Genomic DNA, 20,489 nt, shown 5'->3' with positions numbered 1-20,489 from the left:
CGCATGGATTTCCAAAGTTACTGCTGGGAAATCCACGTTTCTCCCTTAGGGGGCTCCACCTGCTAGACGTACCTACCCGGGGACTGTCTACTCAGTCCTTTCGGTCCTCCAGATTTCGATCTAGGGCCAGAGGGGCCTCCAATGCAGCTAAAGGCTCTGGATCTCAGGACCAGAACACCAGTTCTACTGCCGCAAAGCCTTCAGCATGACGGTGCCCTCCTACCCCGAGGGAATCTCGTGGTGGGAGCTCGGTTACATCGCTACAGCCACATCTGGGACGGGTCCTGCCAAGATGTTTGGGTAAGGGACCTTTTCTCTCAGGGTTACAAGCTGGAGTTCGACGGTGCTCCCCCCCAACGATGATTCAAATTAAGCTTACCAGCTTTTGAAAATATGCATGGTACGCAAGTACTGGCCATAAACAAGTTGGTCCAGTCCCAGGTCATTGTTCCAGTGCCCTTACTACAACAAGGACAGGGTTACTACTCCAGTCTGTTCGTAGTACCAAAACCAGATGGGTCTGTGAGACCCATTCTGAATCTGAAGTCCTTGAATTCTTACCTGAAGGATTTCAAATTCAAGATGGAATCTTTGACAGCGGTGATCGCAGGCCTGGAACAACAGGAATTCCTAGTGTTCCTGGATATCAAGGACGCTTACCTACATATCCCAATTTGGCCACCTCATTAGGCCTATCTGAGGTTTGCTTTACTGAACGATCACTACCAGTTTCAGGCGTTACCCTTCGGCCTGTCTACAGCTCAGAGGGTGTTCACGAAGGTGATGGCGGAAATTATGTTTCAACTCAGGGTCCAGGTGGTCAATGTACCATAACACCCATCCTCTACTCCCATCACTGGCTGCCTGTAAGATGGCGAATCATCTTCAAGATTGGCTTACTGAGTTTCAAAGCATTACATGACCAGGGCCCAAGGTACCTGAAGCAGCTTCTGACCCCATACTGCCCCACTCGATTACTGCGATCTGTAGATGAAGGACTTTTAGCAGTACCTAGAATCTCCCGTAATTCATCCGGGGCTCGAGATTTTAGTCATGCGGCTCCGACTCTATGAAACTCACTTCCCCGCACAGTGCGAGAGGCCCCAACTATAGAATCCTTCAAAAGTAGACAAGACTTTCCTGTTTACTCAAGCATTTCCATAATGTCCCTTTTAGTATCTTCATGCTTCTGTATTTTATGAAAATGTACTTCATTATTTTCTGAACTATATTATGCTATGTATCTGTTAAGCGCCTTGAGTCCTATTGGAGAAAGAGCGCTATATAAATAAAATTATTATTATTATTATTATTATAATTCCATACCTGGACGATCTCCTGATAAAAGCGAGTTCCAGAGAGCTTCTATTGCTCCACATAGATAGCACTATCCAACTTCGGTCGCACCATGGGTGGATCCTCAATCTGCAGAAGTCCCACCTGGAACCGTCTCAGCGGCTCCCGTTTCTGTGCTACAGTATCCAGTAGCATCCCCAGAAAGCGTTCCTCCCAGAGGAAAAAGTGATAACACTTCAAGAAATGGTTTGCATGGTGCTCCGACCTAGTCGAGTCTCCATTAATCTTTGCATAAAATTGTTGGGAAAGATGGTGCGAGGCGATTCAATTTGGAAGGTTTCATGCCAGACCATTCCAATTGGACATCCTGAACAAGTGGTCCAGGTCCCATCTTCAGATGCACCGTTTGATTCGACTGTCACCTCAGGCCAGAATTTCTCTCCTGTGGTGGCTACAGTCCTCCAACCTGCTGGAAGGTCGACGCTTTGGGATTCAGGATTGGATCCTCCTCATGATGGATGCGAGCCTGAGAGGATGGGGAGCTGTCACCCAATGGGTGCAGTTCCAGGGCAGGTGGTCTGCCCAAGAGGCCCTACTTCCGATCAACATTCTGGAACTTCAGGCTATCTACAATGCTCTGATTCAGGCATCCCCTCTACTCCGGGATCAGGCGATCCAGGTGCAGTCGGACAATGCCACGGCGGTGGCATACATCAATCGAAAAGGAGGGATAAAAAGCTGGGCCAGCATGCGAGAAGTGTCCAGAATACTCCTATGGGCAGAAAGAAATGCAAGTGCACTGTCTGCAATCTTCATTCCGGGAGTGGACAATGGGGAAGCGGACTTCCTAAGTAGCCACGACCTCCATCCGGGGGAGTGGGCACTACACCCTCAGGTGTTTCAACAGATCATCGACAGGTGGGGATGCACACAGATCAACTTGATGGCCTCTCATCTCAACAATATGCCGGGCTGCCAACACCAGTGTGAAAGGGGTAAACGTTTGTCTTCCTCCATGATCTGTCCTACTGTACATATGTTTATGTCAGATAGGGATGTACACAGAAAGCGCCTCATTTACCAAATATCCAAAGTCTTACTTTTCTCTGGGTGTCAGAATAGATGCACTTCACAAAAATGTATAACTTAATTAAAAAAAAAAAGTATGGATTAAATTTGTTTGGGTTTTACTTTTAATAATAATAATTATAATTTTTTTTTATATAGCGCTCTTTCTCCAACAGGACTCAAGGCACTTTACAGACATCAAAAACAATGCACATAATGCACAGCGTCTATTCAGTGGAGACCGGAGGAGTTGGGGCATGCCAGCAGTTCAAAGAGCACTGGCATGCCCCCTCAATGACGAAAATGGGGGCGTGGCTCGTGATCGCGGCCCTCCTGCGAAGCTACGCCCCTTTCCATAGGCCATGCCCCCTTTTTGGGGTCCTTCTTTGTATAATAAGAAAGTTTGGAGGTATGTGGGGTGCACTGCGTAGGTCACACTGGCAGAGTGTGCAAACAGTGGGGGTACACCTTACAGACATAGCACAGTGGGGTGGAAGAGAGAAAAAACACATGGTAAAAAAAAGATTTGCAGGTAACCGACGGAGGGGGAAAATTAGGATAACATTATTTTGATAAAAACTATAAAAGTCCTGGTCACAATAGGAGTAGAATGAGTGTGTATGAGAATGTGGCAGCACACTGAAGTCCGATGTAAATGTTGCTGCTGAGCCTGCCTACCAGTATATTATTGGATTGTGGGAGGAAACCAGATAGCCCAAAGGAAACTCACACAAGCCTGGTGCCCTCCCCATAGCTCCCTGCTTATGTTTAGGGTTAGACCTGGGGGCAGACCTGATGTTTTCAGCTGCAGGGGTGGTAAGCCTGGTCCAGGAGTTCTCATTGCAGAGGTGTGGAGAGGCCACATAATGACTGAGCTTTGAGATAGTAATGCTAGCCATACATCAGGAAGATATCGTTCCAACCAGCCAACTAGTTGGCTGGTTGGAACAATAATCTGGCAGTGTGTGGGAGCAAACGATGATCAGCCGTTTGCTCCCACACCCTAGAAAATGGCCAGAAACGGTCTGTCCAACTAGTTGGGAAAATCAAACTTGTTTGATTTTCCCAACTAATCGTTCAGGTGTAGGGAGAACTGAACGATAAGTAGGCGGACACTGGCCAGCAGTGTCCACCTACTTCTGTCACCATCACTGCCTGCTGGGCAGCACTGTGGACCATGAGCCGGGCGGAGGTTCAGGGGCAGCTGCGGCAGTACATCGCTGCTGCCGTGCTGCCCCTGTCACAACGGGACCCTCAGCAGCAGCGGCGGAGCGGGAGGAGGACCAGGGGCAGCTACGGCAGTACATCGCTGCTGCCGGGCTGCCCCTGTCACAACGGGACCCTCAGCAGCGGCGGCGGAGCGGGAGGAGGACCAGGGGCAGCTACGGCAGTACATCACTGCTGCCGGGCTGCCCCTGTCACAACGGGACCCTCAGCAGCGGCGGCGGAGCGGGAGGAGGACCAGGGGCAGCTACGGCAGTACATCGCTGCTGCCGGGCTGCCCCTGTCACAACAGACCACAGGCAGTGGTAGCGGAGGACACCCAGCAGTGGCACCCTTCCCGCGATACCCCATGATCGCGGCGCCCCCCGCACCCCACCCATGATTGCGGCACCCCCGCACCCCACCCGCGATCGCGGCACCCCCCGCACCCCACCCGCGATCGCGGCACCCCCCGCAGCTTACCCGTAATCGCGTCACCCCCCGCAGCTTACCTGCAATCGCGGCACCCCCCGCATATCACCCGCAATCGTGGCACCCCCGCATATCACCCACTCTGCTCCCCTCCTGCAGTCACTGCCCCCCAAGATCGCAGCACCCCTTCCCGCTCACCACCACCAGGGCCAGCTCCAGCCCGCACCGGTAATTCAGCCCCCCCCCCCCCGCCCGCCCGCCCGCCCGCGTGTCTCTGCATTCGTGGAAAGGGGTCCCATGTGTAAACATGGGACCCCTTTCAGTCCGTTTGGTCCGGGTGTTCGGTTTGTTGTTTTGCCAAGTACGTGGATTATAATCTGGACCCTGGATCAGGTGAGTATAATTAATCTTTTATTTTCAGGTACCCGTGGATTCTACTTGGAGAAGAGGACCGACTGCTTCGTGTCAACATAGGTAAGTATGTGTGTGTCGACATGTGTGAAATAAATTTTTACTGTCACGGTGTGTGTCTCCTGTTTTTATTTGGGTATTTTTTTTCCATTAGAACTACAGGTACCAATGGGCCCGTTTTTCTCCCGCATGCTGGTACTTGTGGTTCACCAAGTACCAGCTTGCGGGGGAGGCTTGCTGGGACTTGTAGTACTACTGGGAAAAAACAATATTCTTTCAATTTTCTCAAGGCTATCAGCCCCCCAATCCGCAGCCTTTGGATGGGGGGGACAGCCTCGGGCTTCACCCCTGGCCCTTGGGTGGCTGGGGGGGGGGGATCCCTTGATTGAAGGGGTCCCCACTCCCCCAGGGTACCCCGGCCAGGGGTGACTAGTTGGATATTTAATGCCACGGCCGCAGGGCACTGTATAAAAGTGACCCCCGGCTGTGGCATTATCTGTCCAGCTAGTGGAGCCCGATGCTGGTGTAAAAAATACGGGGACCCCTACTCTTTTTGTCCCCCGTATTTTTTGCACCAGCACCAGGCGCAGAGCCCGGTGCTGGTTTTAAAAATACGGGGGATCCCCTGTCCGTTTTTCCCACGGATTTTTAGAACCAGGACCAGCTCGAAGAGCCCGAGGCTGGTTATGCTTTGGAGGGGGGACCCCACGCAATTTTTTTTCGGGTTTTTCCCATTCCATTTAAAAAAATAAAATAATAATAATAATCTTTTTCAAAATATACAAATAATACTTGTGCCTCCAAAAAAGACAAACCAAGTACCTAATCCCTTCTAATATAAATAGATATGCTATTACCCCCCAAAAAAACACCAAAAAAACATGTTTATTTTTTATTTTTATTAGATTCCGCCAGCAAAGTGTGGCGGATTGAAAATGACCGAAACTGAAACGTTAAGCTGTCAGAACAGGGTCACGTATGTTCTTGATTTTTGAAAAGTCCTAGAGTGCCGCCTATCATTTGTGATATGTTTGCTTTTTGAAGCTCAGGAGGGCACCAGGCAAGCTGTACATTTTACTACATTGGGAGTGCCGAATATCTACATCTGGTATATTATATATATATATATAATTTGCCTTGGCAGCCCAACCATGCTGGTATCCATAGTTCAGTATAAAAATAAGTAAATCTAATAAATGTATGGTGGTGAAAGAAAAGCCCAGTTTCACTGAAAAAAAGACAATTCTGCATGTTTTGAAATGAAAAAAACAAAACAAAACTGAAGAACTGTAGGAAGGCACTGTCCGCCTACTTCGGTGACATCACAAGTTGGACAGAAGTTGGAAGGTTGGTTGGTCTGATGAAAAGTTGGTTAGATGTGTGGAGCACTGGTAAAAAGTTCGTGAGATGTATGGGGCACTGTTTTAGTTGAACAGACAAGTTGGATGGTTGGAAGTTTGGAGTGTTGGAGAAAAGTTGGTCTGATGTATGGCTAGCTTAAGGCAATCCTTCTGTAGTAAAGTTGGTTTGTTGTTTGTTTGCCTTCTGTCTTCCTTTGGTTTAATGCAGGTATAACGCTATTACTATAGATTGTAAGCTTGCAAGCAGGGCCTTCCTACCTCTCTGACTATTTGGTATTACCCAGTTTTGTTATATCATTGTTATTTCCAATTGTAAAGAGCAACAGAATTTGCTGCGCTATATAAGAAACGGTTAATAAATAAATTATTGATTTTAAGCAGCCACTTTATAACTAGCCACTTCATATACTAGGCACTGTCGCATTCTAAAGAACTGGCGTCCATACTGAATAACTAGGACTACTGCAACATGTGTTAATTTACTTGGAAAGATTACTTAAACACAAAGTAGGAAATTTCATTATGTTCATATATTATAATTACCAGGAGTGTATGAAGATGTTCCAAAACTTTACTTAATAATTTTACAAAACAAAACACACCGAGAGATGAAGGATATCAGGACTCCGAGCCAATCACTGGGTGTTTCCCTTATACAGCGAAGGAGCTGCCAAGGGCTTAATCTTTTATTTAAACTGATTATACTTCTATCTAGACGAAACTGAGAAGCATATTTCTTAACAAAAAATCTTTAGTGTTTGGCCAGCTGATGAAATGCAAATATTCAAACACTGGTCTACGTAGGTTTAATCACAGAAAGTGACAAACTTTTGTCTTGGCTATATCTGATTAGCACACAACTTCATGGGGTAAAGGCATCACATACAAAACATCATCTCAGCACAATACAATACTACAACTGAAGTTCGACAATGTATAGGTCGACAGTCACTAGGTCGACAGGGTCAGAAGGTCGACATGTTCTAGGTCGACAGGTCAAAAGGTCGACATGAGTTTTTTTTTTAATCTTTTTGTTTTTACTTTTTCACACTTAACGATCCACGTGGACTACGATTGGAACGGTAATCTGTGCCGAGCAAAGCACCTTGCCCGAAGCATGGCGAGCGAAGCGAGCCATGCGAGGGGACACGGTGCACTAATTGGGGTTCCCGGTCACTCTACGAAGAAAACGACACCCAAAAAAACAAACAAACCCTCATGTCGACCTTTTGACCTGTCAACCTAGAACATGCCGGCCTTCTGACCCCGTCGACCTTCTGATCCTGTCGACCTAGTGACTGTCTACATATAGTGGCCGACCTAAATATTGTCGACCTAGACACTGTCGATCTACTGATCCACACCCGTTTAAACATGGTGTTATATAGTCAATTGGTAGATATTGATTTTTAGATCGAACATCTAATATTTGTAAATATTTATCAAATACATCATTTAAACAATGACTTCAGTTACATAAAAAAAAAATTGAGGAATTGTAGGGTTTACATTAAAGCTCCAAATATAAGGTTGTTTAAAATCGTACTATATTGCAAAGCTACTTCTTCTTGCCAAACCAGTTTGTTTACACATTTGAGAGATGTGCCGCTACTTTTACTAATTAAAGCAAAAAAAAAAATATCCATAACATTTCATGATAATTTAGCACTGGGGACAATGTTAGGGTGTAGTATGGTATGCCGGCGGTCGGGCTCCCGGCAACCAGCATACCGGCGCCGGGAGCCCAACCGCCGGCATACCGACAGTGTGGCGAGCGCAAATGATCCCCTTGCGGGCACGGTGGGCTATTTTATTCTCCCTCCAGGGGGGTCGTGGACCCCCACGAGGGAGAATAAGTGTCGGCATGCCGGCTGTCGGGATCCCGACGCCGGTATACTGTGCGCTGGGATCCCGACAGCCAGCATACTGAAGACCACCCCAATGTAGGGGTCTATTGCTGTTGCATTGGCAAACTAAATAATGTGCCAGCTCACGTATATTTATAAAAAACTAGCATATGGTGCTATATAACTTCATCTACTTTACAAAAGTTATTTTTATATTCACAGAAAACTTAATCAGAAAACAACTATAATCAAAATTGTTATTAATATTATTATTAATAGGGTATAGTATGTCTTTATTCAGTAGAGAAGCCAAGTATTACACCTTTGGTAACTGGTTGCTGCGTGTCCCTACACATTTGTATTTTTTTGTATATTTCTTTCAGTGACCAATTTTATCTGTTGCATAATTGTGCTGTCCTGATAATAGGGGTCTATTTAACAATAGTAAATATTGGTCCGCACTCTGGTGATGCTGGATGGCAATCCTGAACTTCCCTCTTTGCCAGGCCATTATAGAATAAATGTGCATGCATGATCAGGCTTTCCACTTTTGATTAAAAAAAAAAAAAAAACATTAAAAAAAATGAACGTGCAATTAGGTTTTAAAAAATTTGTTTTTGTTTTTTTAAATAAAGCATTTTTTTTATGCTGCTTGTCCATCCTCTTGAGATGCATATACAATCACAGGCTGTCGAAAGAGGTAACTTGCATAGAAACATAGAATTTTGAAGTCAGATAAGAACCACTTGTCCAATCTTGCCTGCCCTAAACACATGTACATGTACACACTTACACACTAGGGTTAATTTTTGTTGGGACCAATTAACTTACCAGTATATTTTTGGATTATGGGAAGAAACCGGAGTACCCAGAGAAAACCCACGCAAGTACGAGGAGAATATACAAGCTCCACACACAGGGCCATGGTAGGAATCGAACCCATGACTTCAGTTTTGTGAGGCAGTAATGCTAATTTACACCATCTGTACTTGCCAAGGTGACATTGTATTCGGATGCTATTGAAAAAGGTAGCATGCCAAGTCTATCAATAGTGACACTGAGGAATATATACACTGCATTCGGAGGCTGTTGAAAGAGGTAACATGCCAATTCTATCAATGGTGACACCTGATAAAAGCGAACACCGGCTATGGGCTTCTCAAATTGTGAGCATGTTTGAGTTACGAAGGTGGTTTAGGGCTTATCACCATCCAATAAACAAGACACTAGGAAAGAATTCAATTCAACAAGATGTGCCACCAAGCATTACCAGGATGTCTGGTCTTATCAGCCATATACTGTATGGTACGGCCAGCATCACAGTTTTTCCCACACAACCCAAAGAGGTGCAAGGGAAAAATTGCAATGCCGGCGGGTGCGGTGCCATTCCGGAACAGCATATTGTGTTTATCGCATTGAACCGAATTCCCCCCTAAATGTCGGTCATTGCTGATCAAATCCTGATTAATTACGGTAAATAAAAAATGACAAGTTGTTCGCATTTCCTTTTTGGAATTGTGGTTTATGGAAATTTAGAAACCTTACCTTTGCAACAAAACATTCAGCAATTGCAACAGGGTCATTGTCACAGTTCTCCAAATCTTGAAGAAGATCACTGATAAAAGAATGGCAAAATAAATGTATCATTAATCCTATGCAGCATTTTATACTCTGCCAAGTAAAAATCATAGACGCATGCAAGTAAATTTACTAAGTGGTGCTTTTCAAAGTTGTAACGACTTATATCAATATTATCAAGGCCTGCAGTCAGGACTTGGCCTGCTTGCAATTGTGAAGAATGCATTTGTTAAGAATGTGATTTAAGAATGGAGTTAGAACCGGAGTTTGAACTGGATTTGGACTACGCTAAAATCTCGAATAAAACAATTTCCCCAAACACTGCAACTCAGGACCATCATGTGGCCTCTCCTCACCTCTGCCTTGAGAACACCAGGACCAATGCCTACTACTTCTCTGTCCAAGAACATCATGACTGCCCCCAAGACTACATCTCAAGCTGAGCAGGGAACTGAGGGGCGTGCGCATCAGGACCAGATTTTGCTGGGTCAGTTCCATTGGACATTAGTGTGCACTCCACATTCTTACACCCACCCGCACTGCTCCCCACACTCTCACACCCACCCGCACTGCTCTCATGAGACTAGGACATTTATCATTTTCACAAATTAATGTTTTCCTGCAAATGTGTCTTTCTCTTCTTTCTTCTTACAGGGTACTTTCCCCCCACTGTGTGCTATTCCTGTAATGTGTACCTCCATTGGTTGCACACTCTGCCAGCAGTAACCTACACAGTGCGCCTCACATGGCTGCCTCGGATGGTTCCTCCATGGGCAGGGTGTGCTTCATTTGGATCTTTCCATGCAGGGTATAGCATACTCCTACACTCGTGTCAGTTTTCCCGTGAATGCATTTGGCCCTTGTATGGCTCATCTCCCACTGTGTAACCTTCGTAGTGCGCCCAACATGGCTGCCTTATCTGGTAAACTTGTGGATGGGATGAAAAATACATGGACCTGATGGTTTTATTGGAACCCTACTCTGAACCTAAGGACTCTGCAATCTCCCCGTTTTGTGTTCTCTTCTAGGGGTGGAGTATTCCACCCTGGGTAATCCTACGCAGAGCGCCTAAGATGGCTGCCGCACCTGGTACCTTGTGAGGGTGGAATACACAACCCCTGGAGGTTATTACCCAAAATGCTTACACCAACCCTGCATTATGCTTTCTGTCTTTATTGTCTGTGTGGTTTATCTTTTGATGTAATACTTAAATCTTCTGTATTATGTGCATTGTTTGAGTTCTAGTTGGCGCCGCGGATGGCTGCCTCGGTGCTGCTCTGCCAAGCAGCCTTTGTGTTTAGTCCTACGTGTACAATATGTCTAATATGTTGAGTCTATTGTACAGTTGCAATGTGCAGTATCAACTCATACGTGTAATGTGTGTAATGTATGCTATGTTCTTCCCCCATCGTATGCTATGTATTCCCCGTTCATGTTGCTGCTTGGCGATGCATTGTACCACAAAGAATTCCTAGTGTACGTGAGTACACCTGGCCAATAAAGCTGATTCTGATTCTGGTTCTGATTCTTCTGTGATTTTGGCTGCAGAATTTAAAGAGGCAATAAAATTAAATACAAAGCAAACGCTGGAGTCATGGTGGCTTTGGAAAGCCCCGCTTAGTAAGGAAATATATGTTTTATAACCAGTGATTGTTTTTTTGTTTTTTTTAAATAATAGGGTAATTTCCATATTAAAGGAGATCTAACCCCAAAGACCATATATTATTATATGCACACAGTGGCTAGAAAAAGTATTCACTCTCTTTCACTTTTTATATTACTACAGTACATGATGGAAAAAATGGTTTCATTCAGGAATACCTCTGATCAACAGAAAAACAACTGTACAGTCAAATAATAAATTTTAACATAAAGCTTTTTCTTAAGGAATTACTAATAAAAAATATGCTTATTGCCAGTATCAAACACCCTTGCTAATTACCCAGGCACGGGCTTGCTGGAGGGGCTCAGCGGAGGCTTTGGTCCGCTGCTCACCTGAGTATAGTTAACTTGATCTGTAAAGCAAGTCCCTTCTCCTCCTCCACGCCATCTTTCCAGTGACAACTTCGGGAAGATGGCGCCGCACAGTGAGTAAAAGCAAAGACTCTACCACTGTGCCAGAGTTTTCTCGAATATCACTGGGAAGATGGCCCCCGGCCAAGGAGAACCTAATTCCCAGATCAAGCAAGGTAAGATGCCTCGCTCAAACCCCTTCTCCCTGCCGACCGGGTCTGACAGCACCCAAGAGGCCCTGCAATTTATTTATTTTTCTAGGGAATGTTGACATGCCCCCCCCATGCAGTTCCAGGCCTGATGATGCTCTCTACAGCCCTGCCCTTGTATTAATACTCAGTAAAAACACTTTTAGCTGCCATTACAGGTGTGAATGTATTTATGTAGCTCTATACAATGTTTGCACAGGTAACTGATCTGAGTTTACCGCTCGAAGATATATACATTTTTAATAACATTCAGCTTCCATCACATGTTTTATGGACAATTGCAAGTAAGATAGGCTTATTTATATCTATCTGAGCGCCCTCTTGTTTTTATTTTTGTCTATTTATATGCTATTAGGATCTCTTGCTGATCCGTCAGAGGAGCAGCCGAACACTTTTCAACTTTTAGTGATTATGATAAATTTGGTGTAGATTTTAAGGGAGGCAGTCAATTTACCGGCTGTCAGGATACAGAGGCTGGAATCCAGACACCCGGTGAAATACCGGCGGTCAGAATCCCGACCGCCACCTGGAATCCCCACTTGAGTGGTGGTCCACGCCACCATCCGAGGGGAATATAACCCTGTGCCACCAGGCCCAACGCGCGGCGAGCACACGTGCTGCGCTCGCCACCGGTATCTATGTGTCGGTCTCCTGACAGCTGGGATATCATATTGATCCCGATTTTATTAGTTCATTGACCGTGCAGGATAAAGATAGATATCTATATAAAAATCTGGTAAGGTCTGTCCCATCTCCTGTATGCATGCGCCCTTTAATGGCTTCCATTGCAGAGCAAATGGGACAGATCTTAGCCAGAGTACCTCTCTGCACCAGGAATGGTAAGTATGAACAACACGAATGGGGTGGTGCAGTAGGTGGACTGAGGTCCCTTTAATAAATACTATATTATTTATTATACATTATTAATATTAAACTTAATTTATATGGCGCCACAAGGGATCCGCAGCACCCAATTACAGAGTACATAAATAAGCAAAACAGGAAAACTGTGACTTACGGTTTAAGACAACATAGGACAAGGGAGAGGAGTGGGTGAGGGCTTTATAAGTGAGTGTGAGAAGCTTAAATTAGATTCTGAAAGGGAAGGTAAGCCAGTGAAGGGGAGGTGGGTGTAGTGTGTTTGGTGAGGAAGATGAGCCAGGCTACAGCATTGAGGATAGATTGGAGTGAAGAGAGACATTTGCCAAAGATGCCAAATAGGAGGAAAGTACAGTAGTCCAGTCTGGAGATGACCAGCGAGTGGATATGGGTCTTAGTAGTATTCCTGATGAGAAAGTCTGATCCTGAAAATATTTTTGAGATGAAAATGGCAGGTTTGTGAAGGTGCTAAATGTGTGGTTTGAAGGAGAGGGAAGAGTCCAGGATTACTCCAAGTCAGCGTACTTGGGGGCTAGAGGAGATAATAGTGCCATCAATAGATAATGATAATGATATTGTGGGAGATGAGGTTGTGTGGGAGGGTGGGAAGATGTTTAGTTCAGTCTTAGACATGTTACGTTTAATACCCCGTTCACATTGCCATTGCCGGGTCACACCTGGGAATTGGATATGGGTCCTTCCCATGTGTGACCCGGCATTGGACCTGTGAAATGTGAACGGGGGTGGCGGGGTTGCCCTTCGTGGGAGAGACCAGAGGCGGCGCTGGAGATGACATCATCTCCAACGCCACCTCTCCCTATGCTGTGAACGGGTGCCGGGTCGACCAGGGTTACCTGTTCACACTGCACCTGACCCAGTAATTACCCAGGAATAACCCTTCTTTATTCCCGGGTTGAATTAACGGGTCAGGCGACGCGGGAATTCAGAAGTGACCTGTTCACACTGCACTGTGACCCGTGTCAACCCGGCGAAATACCAGGTCGATATGGGTTTTTTGTGCAGTGTGAACGGGGTATAAGAAAGCACTGGAACATCCAAGAAGAGATAGCAGAGAAACAGTTGGAGTGCGGGTGTTAGGTCAGGGGAGGAAAGGTAGATTTGAGTATCGTCAGCATAGAGATGATATTGGAAGTCAAAAGAGCTAATAATTTTACCTAAAGAAGATGTATAGAAAGAGAAAAGGAGAGGACCAAGAACAGGATGTTGGGGGACACCTACAGTTAGTGGAAGTGCGGGGAGGGGTTTGGAGTTATGAGTGGAGACAGATAAGGAATGGTCAGAGAGGCAGGAGGATAGCCAAGAGAGAACTGAAGGTTAAGAGCATACATTTGAAGTGGAACGTGCAATTTCCTCTACTGTCGCTCGTCAGGGGAGCATTCTTGCAGATATCTGGTGCATTTGATGTGCCAGGGTTGAGGTGTTAATCTAAAAGGTTGAATTGTGGTCGGTGGAACAACAGAGTCAAGAGCAGAAGCAAGGGATGTATTTTACAGGGAAGTGGCTTGTTCAGGGCATGAGAGAGAATAGGAGAGGGAAGTTAGTCAAACAGGGAGAATACAGTAGGAAGGTGGTGTCGATAGCCTCAATGTTACACTAAGCGATGGTATCCTTAGGAGGTCGAGATGGAGAAGTAGAACGTGATAAATTAAAAGAGAGCAGGAGGTGGCCAGAGAGGAGGAATGGGGAGTTGGAAAAAAGGAGATTTATGGTAAGAACTTAACGTTGTTAAATCTCTTTCTGCGAGGTACACTGGGTTCCACAGGGATAACATCGGGATGTAGAGTAGGATCTTGATCCGATGAACCAACATGCTAAAAGCTTTGACTGTTCCCAAGATGCTCAGCGCCACCTCCTCTATAACCCCGCCTCTGTGCACAGGAGCTCAGTTTCGTTGGTTAACGACACTGAGCTCCTGTGCAGAGAGGCGGGTTGTCGTCTCTTTTGCCTGCTACTGCATTGGACTGGTTAGTCCAATGCAGTAGCAGGCAAAAGAGACGACAACCGTTAGTAGCCACGTACACCATATTCTCACGACAGGACAAGGTATCAGCGGCTAATGCCATACAAACCCAAAGACGCTAAGTGCATCAGGGTGGGTGCCCTGTGGAACCCAGTGTACCTCGCAGAAAGAGATTTAACAACAGTAAGTTCTTACCATAATTCTCTTTTTCTGCAGCGGGGTACACTGGGTTCCACAGTGATAACATCGGGATGTAGAGTAGGATCTTGATCCGATGAACCAACATGCTAAAAGCTTTGACTGTTCCCAAGATGCTCAGCGCCACCTCCTCTATAACCCCGCCTCTGTGCACAGGAGCTCAGTTTCGTTGGTTAACGACACTGAGCTCCTGTGCAGAGAGGCGGGTTGTCGTCTCTTTTGCCTGCTACTGCATTGGACTGGTTAGTCCAATGCAGTAGCAGGCAAAAGAGACGACAACCGTTAGTAGCCACGTACACCATATTCTCACGACAGGACAAGGTATCAGCGGCTAATGCCATACAAACCCAAAGACGCTAAGTGCATCAGGGTGGGTGCCCTGTGGAACCCAGTGTACCTCGCAGAAAGAGATTTAACAACAGTAAGTTCTTACCATAATTCTCTTTTTCTGCAGCGGGGTACACTGGGTTCCACAGTGATAACATCTGTAGCGGGCACAAGGACCCGGCGTCCAAAGGAAGCATCCTGGGAGGCGGAAGTATCGAAGTCAAAGAACCTTATGAACGTGTTCACTGAGGACCACGTAGCTGCCTTGCACAATTGTTCAAGGGTCGCACCACGGCGGGCCGCCCAAGAAGGTCCAACAGACCGAGTAGAATGGGCTTTGATGGTAGCAGGAGCTGGAAGACCAGACTGTACATAAGCTTGTGCAATCACCATTCTAATCCATCTGGTAAAGGTTTGCTTATTTGCAGGCCAGCCACATTTGTGAGAACCAAAAAGTACTAAGAGAATCAGACTTCCTAACAGAGGCTGTACTCTTTACATAAATACGGAGAGCCCGTACCACATCCAAAGGCCACTCTTTGGAGGATAAATCAGGAGAGATAAAGGCCGGAACCACAAATCTCTTGGTTAAGGTGGAAAGAAGACACCACCTTAGGTAGATAACCAGGGCGTGTCCGAAGAACCGCCCGGTCACGGTGAAAAATTAGAAAAGGTGACCGACAGGATAAGGCACCCAAGTCTGAAACCCGTCTAGCAGAGGAAATAGGCAGCAGAAACAAGCCACTTAAGGTCCACAGAATCAAGAGGTTCAAACGGAGACTCTTGCAAGGCCTCCAGAACCACCTACAAATCCCAAGGAGCCACTGGCGGGACATAGGGAGGTTGAATTATTAACAACCCGAGTGAATGTATGAACATCAGGCAGAGTCGCAATTTTTCTCTGAAACCATACCGACAAGGCAGAATTATGAACCTTGATGGAGGCCAGATGAAGGCCTAAGTCCAGACCCCGTTGTAGGAAGGCCAAAAGTATGGTCATACTAAAACTTGCAAGTGTCATGATTGTTAGAAGCGCACCAAGCAAAGTAAGAATTCCAGACCCTATGATAAATCCGGGCCGAAGCCGGCTTACGGGCCTTCAACATGGTTTGAATAACCGCCTCAGAAAATCCTTTGGCCCTCAGAACTGAAGCTTCAAGAGCCACGCCATCAAAGCCAGCTGGGCCAAATCCTGGTAGACACAAGGGCCCTAAACGAGGAGGTCTGGGCGTTGAGGAAGTAGAAGAGGATGCTCTATCGAGAGACCCTGCAGGTCTGAGAACCAATGCCGTCTGGGCCACGCTGGAGCGATAAGAAGTAGGATTCCTCCTTCTTGCTTGAACTTCCTTATCACCCTGGGCAGAAGTGACACTGAAGGGAACACGTACGGCAGCCGAAAGTTCCATGGAATTGCCAGTGCATCCACGAACGCTGCTTGAGGATCCCTTTGTCCTTGCTCCGAAGACCAGAACCTTGTGATTGTGTCGAGACGCCATCAGGACTACGTTTGGTAGGACCCACTTGTCCACTAAGAACTGAAATACTTCTGGATGGAGGCTCCACTCTCCGGCATGTACATCCTGACGACTGAGGAAGTCCGCTTCCCAGTTGAGGACCCTCAGAATGAACACAGCCGATATGGCTGGCAGATGGCGTTCCACCCACTGAAGAATCCTTAACACTTCCATCATTGCCATGTGGCTTAGATTGCCACCTTGATGATTTATGTACGCCACCGTGGTGGCGTTGTCCGACTGCACTTGAAAAGGCCTGTTCTGTATGAGATGCTGGGCCAGAGTCAGAGCATTGTCAACCCCCCGCAATTCCAGGTTGTTTATCGGGAGGAGAGACTCCTCCCTGGTCCACCAACCCTGAAGAGAGTGTTGCTCCAGCACCGCGCCCCAACCTCGCAGACTGGCATCTGTCGTCAGAAGGACCCAGTTGGAGATCCAGAAGGGACGACCCCTGCTCAATCGATGGTCCTGTAGCTCAATGACAGATGAACCTCCGGAGACAAGGAGATCATGTGAGACCTGATCTGGTGAGGCAGGCCATCCCACTTGGCAAGAATCAGCTTTTGCAGAGGGGGGAATGAAATTGAGCGTACTCTACCATGTCGAAAGCCAACACCATGAGGCCTAGTACTTGCATCGCCGAGTATCGACACTCGCGGGCGAGAGAGGAAGCATTGAATACTGTCCGGAAGGTTCAGGATCTTCTCCTGAGACCAGAACAACCGCTGGTTGTGAGTGTCCAACAATGCCCCCAGGTACGCCATGCTCTGAGCAGGGACCAGGGAAGATTTCTTCCAGTTGATGAGCCACCAATGGGCTGGTAGAAACTGGACAGTCCGATCCAGATGACGGAGGAGAATTTCTGGGGAATTCGCCAGGATCAGCAAGTCGTCCAGATACGGCAGGATCCTGAAACCCTGACGGCGGAGTAGGGCCGTCATTACCGCCATGAACTTTGTTAATACTCACGGAGCCGTGGTCAGTCCAAAGGGTAAGGCCCGAAATTGATAATGGAGGTTGCCAATAGCAAATGCGACATGGCAATAGGAATATGGAGGTAAGCATCCTGTATGTTCAGGGAGACCATATAGTCCCCGGGCTCCAAAGCCAGAACAATAGAGCGAAGAGTTTCCATACGAAACTTGGAGACCCTCACAAATTTGTTCAAGGACTTGAGGTTAGGAATGGGCCTGGAGGAACCATTCGGTTTCAGGACTAGGAACAGCGGTGAATAGAACCCCTTGCCTCTCTGAGCCAGAGGCACTGGCACTACCACTCCTGTGTCCAGGAGGGATTGCACCACCAAATGAAGAGTTCTTGTCTTCACCTGATCTGAAGGGATGTCTTTCAGGCAAAATCGATGAGGGGGACATTTCTTTAAGGACATGGCGTATCCGTGAGTGACGACTTCCTGTACCCAGGCATCGGGAGTGGTCTTCAACCATTCCTGGGTAAACCTCAGAAGTCGGCCTCCCACCCTAGGATCCCCCAGGGGGAGGCCCGGCCCATCATGCAGTAGGCTTGTTTGATATGGAAGCACGCTGACGGGCAGCCCAGGCACGTTTAAGTTTGGGCTTAGTGGTTTTGGAAGTGCGAGCCTCTTTTGGGTACGCCTGAACCTTTGCTTTACCTGGAGGACGAAAGGAAGTACTCTTAACCTTCGGGACCGGAGGAGCAGTACTAGGTAGACATGCCGTCTTATCAGAAGCTTAGTCAGCCACAATCTTGTTGAAATCCTCACCAAAAAGAGTGTCTCCCTTAAAAGGGAGCACCTCCAGATCCACAGACCAGGACCATAACCAGAGAATCCGGCGAGCCAAAATGGACGTAGTAGAAGCCTTGTCCACCAGAGGGATCCGGTCGCTAAGTCGACAGTAACTAGGTCGACAATGTCAAGGTCGACCACTATTGGTCGACAGTAACTAGGTCGACAGGGTCTTTAGGTCGACATGTTCTAGGTCGACAGGTCAAAAGGTCGACATGAGTTTTTCACAAATGTTTTTTTTTTTAACCTTTTCATACTTAACGATCCACGTGGACTATGATTGGAATGGTAATCTGTGCCGAGCGAAGCAAAGGCACCATGCCCGAAGCATGTCGAGCATGTCGAGCGAAGCGAGCCATGCGAGGGGACGCGGTGCACGCGGTGCACTAATTGGGGTTCCCGGTCACTCTACGAAGAAAACGACACCAAAATAACATAAAAAAACTTATGTCGACCTATTGACCTGTCGACCTAGAACATGTCGACATAAAGACCCTGTCGACCTAAAGACCCTGTCGACCTTGTTACTGTCGACCAATAGTGGTCGACCTAGACATTGTCGACCTAGTTACTGTCGACCTTCAATACCACACCCCCGCCAGAATACTGGCATCAGAAGCCGCCTCCTTAATGTAATGAGACGCTGTGACAATATATACGAGAGACATTGGAGTATATTTACTAAGGTCCCGATTTTGACCGAGATGCCGTTTTTCTTCAAAGTGTCATTTCGGTAATTTACTAAGCAAAAATCTCGGCAGTGATGAGGGCATTCGTAATATTTTGGAAGTCCTAGGAAAAAATCACGAATCAATACACCATCGGTCAAATACGCCTGCAATTTGGTAGAAATCGGTAATTTACTAAAAAGTGCAAATCACAAACACTGCCGACAATAGCCAAACACTGCCGTGCTGAAATACAATTCGTGAAAAAGTGCTAAAAAAAAACAGACCTGCTTTTTTATCCCGTGTTTGGATAGGCATGCACGGATCCATGAGATCCGTGCATGTTTATCAGTGGGAAGGGGATGGGAAAGTATTTTTTTTTAAATTGCGTGGGGTCCCCCCTCCTAAGCAAAACCAGCCTCAGGCTCTTTGAGCCGGTCCTGGTTGCAAAAATATGGGGGGAAAAATGATAGAGGTTCCCCCATATTTAAACAACCAGCACCGGGCTCTGCGCCTGGTCCTGGTTCCAAAAATACGGGGGACAAAAAGCGTAGGGGTCCCCCGTATTTCTGAAACCAGCACCGGGCTCCACTAGCCAGATACATAATGCCACAGCCGGGGGGCACTTTTATATAGCTCCCGGCGGCCCTGGCATTACATAACCAACTAGTCACCCCTGGCCGGGGTACCCTGGAGGAGTGGGGACCCCTTCAATCAAGGGGTCCCCCCCCTCCAGCCACCCAAGGACCAGGGATGAAGCCCGAGGCTGCCCCCCCCATCCAAGGGCTGCGGATGGGAGGCCGATAGCCGTTGCGTAAAAAAATGAATAGTTTTTAGTAGCAGTACTACAAGTCCCAGCAAGCCTCCCCCGCAAGCTGATACTTGGAGAACCACAAGTACCAGCATGCGGAGGAAAACCGGGCCCGCTGGTACCTGTAGTACTACTACTAAAAAAATACCCCAATAAAAACATAAGACACACACCTTGAAAGTATAACTTTAATGCATACATACACACCTCCATATACACATACTTACCTTATGTTCACACGAGGGTCGGTCCTCTTCTCCATGTAGAATCAATGGTGTACCTGTTGAAAAAATTATACTCACAAAATCCAGTGTAGAAGGCTCTTCTTCTTGTAATCCATTTGTAATCCAGGTACTTGTCAAAATAAAAAAACGGACACCCGACCTCGACCTTTCACATGGGACCCCTTTCCCCGAATGCCAGGAACCCCCTCTGACTTAAGTCTAAGAGGGTTCCATCAGCCAATCAGGGAGCGCCACATTGTGGCACCCTCCTGATTGGCTGTGTGCTCCTGTACTGTATGACAGGCAGCACACGGCAGTGTTACAATGTAGCGCCTATGCGCTCCATTGTAACCAATGGTGGGAACTTTGTGGTCAGCGGTTGACCGAAAGTAACCTCTCTGCTGACCGCAAATTTTAACCATGTTATTTTTTTTTTACAAGGTGCACAATGAAGCCCAGCACGGATCTCTCAGATCCGGCCGAGATTCATTGTATTAAAGTCGGCAGTGTTTTACAAGTCACTCACGTAAAACACTGCCTAAAAAAGCGAATAACATCGACATCGGTAAAACCGAAAATGCAGAATACGGCAGCTTAGTAAATTAGTCGTAATAAATTCAAAAAGTTGCATATTTACACTTTCGATGTCATTCGTGATTGAACTTTGACCTCAAACGGGAAAATACGAATTTTAGTAAATATAC

At 46.7% G+C, this 20,489-nt stretch overlaps 1 protein-coding gene across 1 annotated transcript in view; it reads right to left on the bottom strand.

Annotated features, from left to right (window-relative positions):
- PLEKHG1 (pleckstrin homology and RhoGEF domain containing G1) overlaps window positions 1–20,489 on the bottom strand; it is a 473,068-nt gene that overhangs the window by 84,119 nt on the left and 368,460 nt on the right. Inside the window, 1 exon segment of the mRNA XM_063917905.1 lies at window positions 9,164–9,233. Within this exon segment, the coding sequence (XP_063773975.1) occupies window positions 9,164–9,233 (70 nt within the window).

The sequence above is a fragment of the Pseudophryne corroboree genome, chromosome 4 (genome assembly GCF_028390025.1).
Source record: "Pseudophryne corroboree isolate aPseCor3 chromosome 4, aPseCor3.hap2, whole genome shotgun sequence".
Taxonomy (NCBI): Eukaryota; Metazoa; Chordata; class Amphibia; order Anura; family Myobatrachidae; genus Pseudophryne; species Pseudophryne corroboree.
This window is presented reverse-complemented; position numbering and strand designations above follow the sequence as displayed.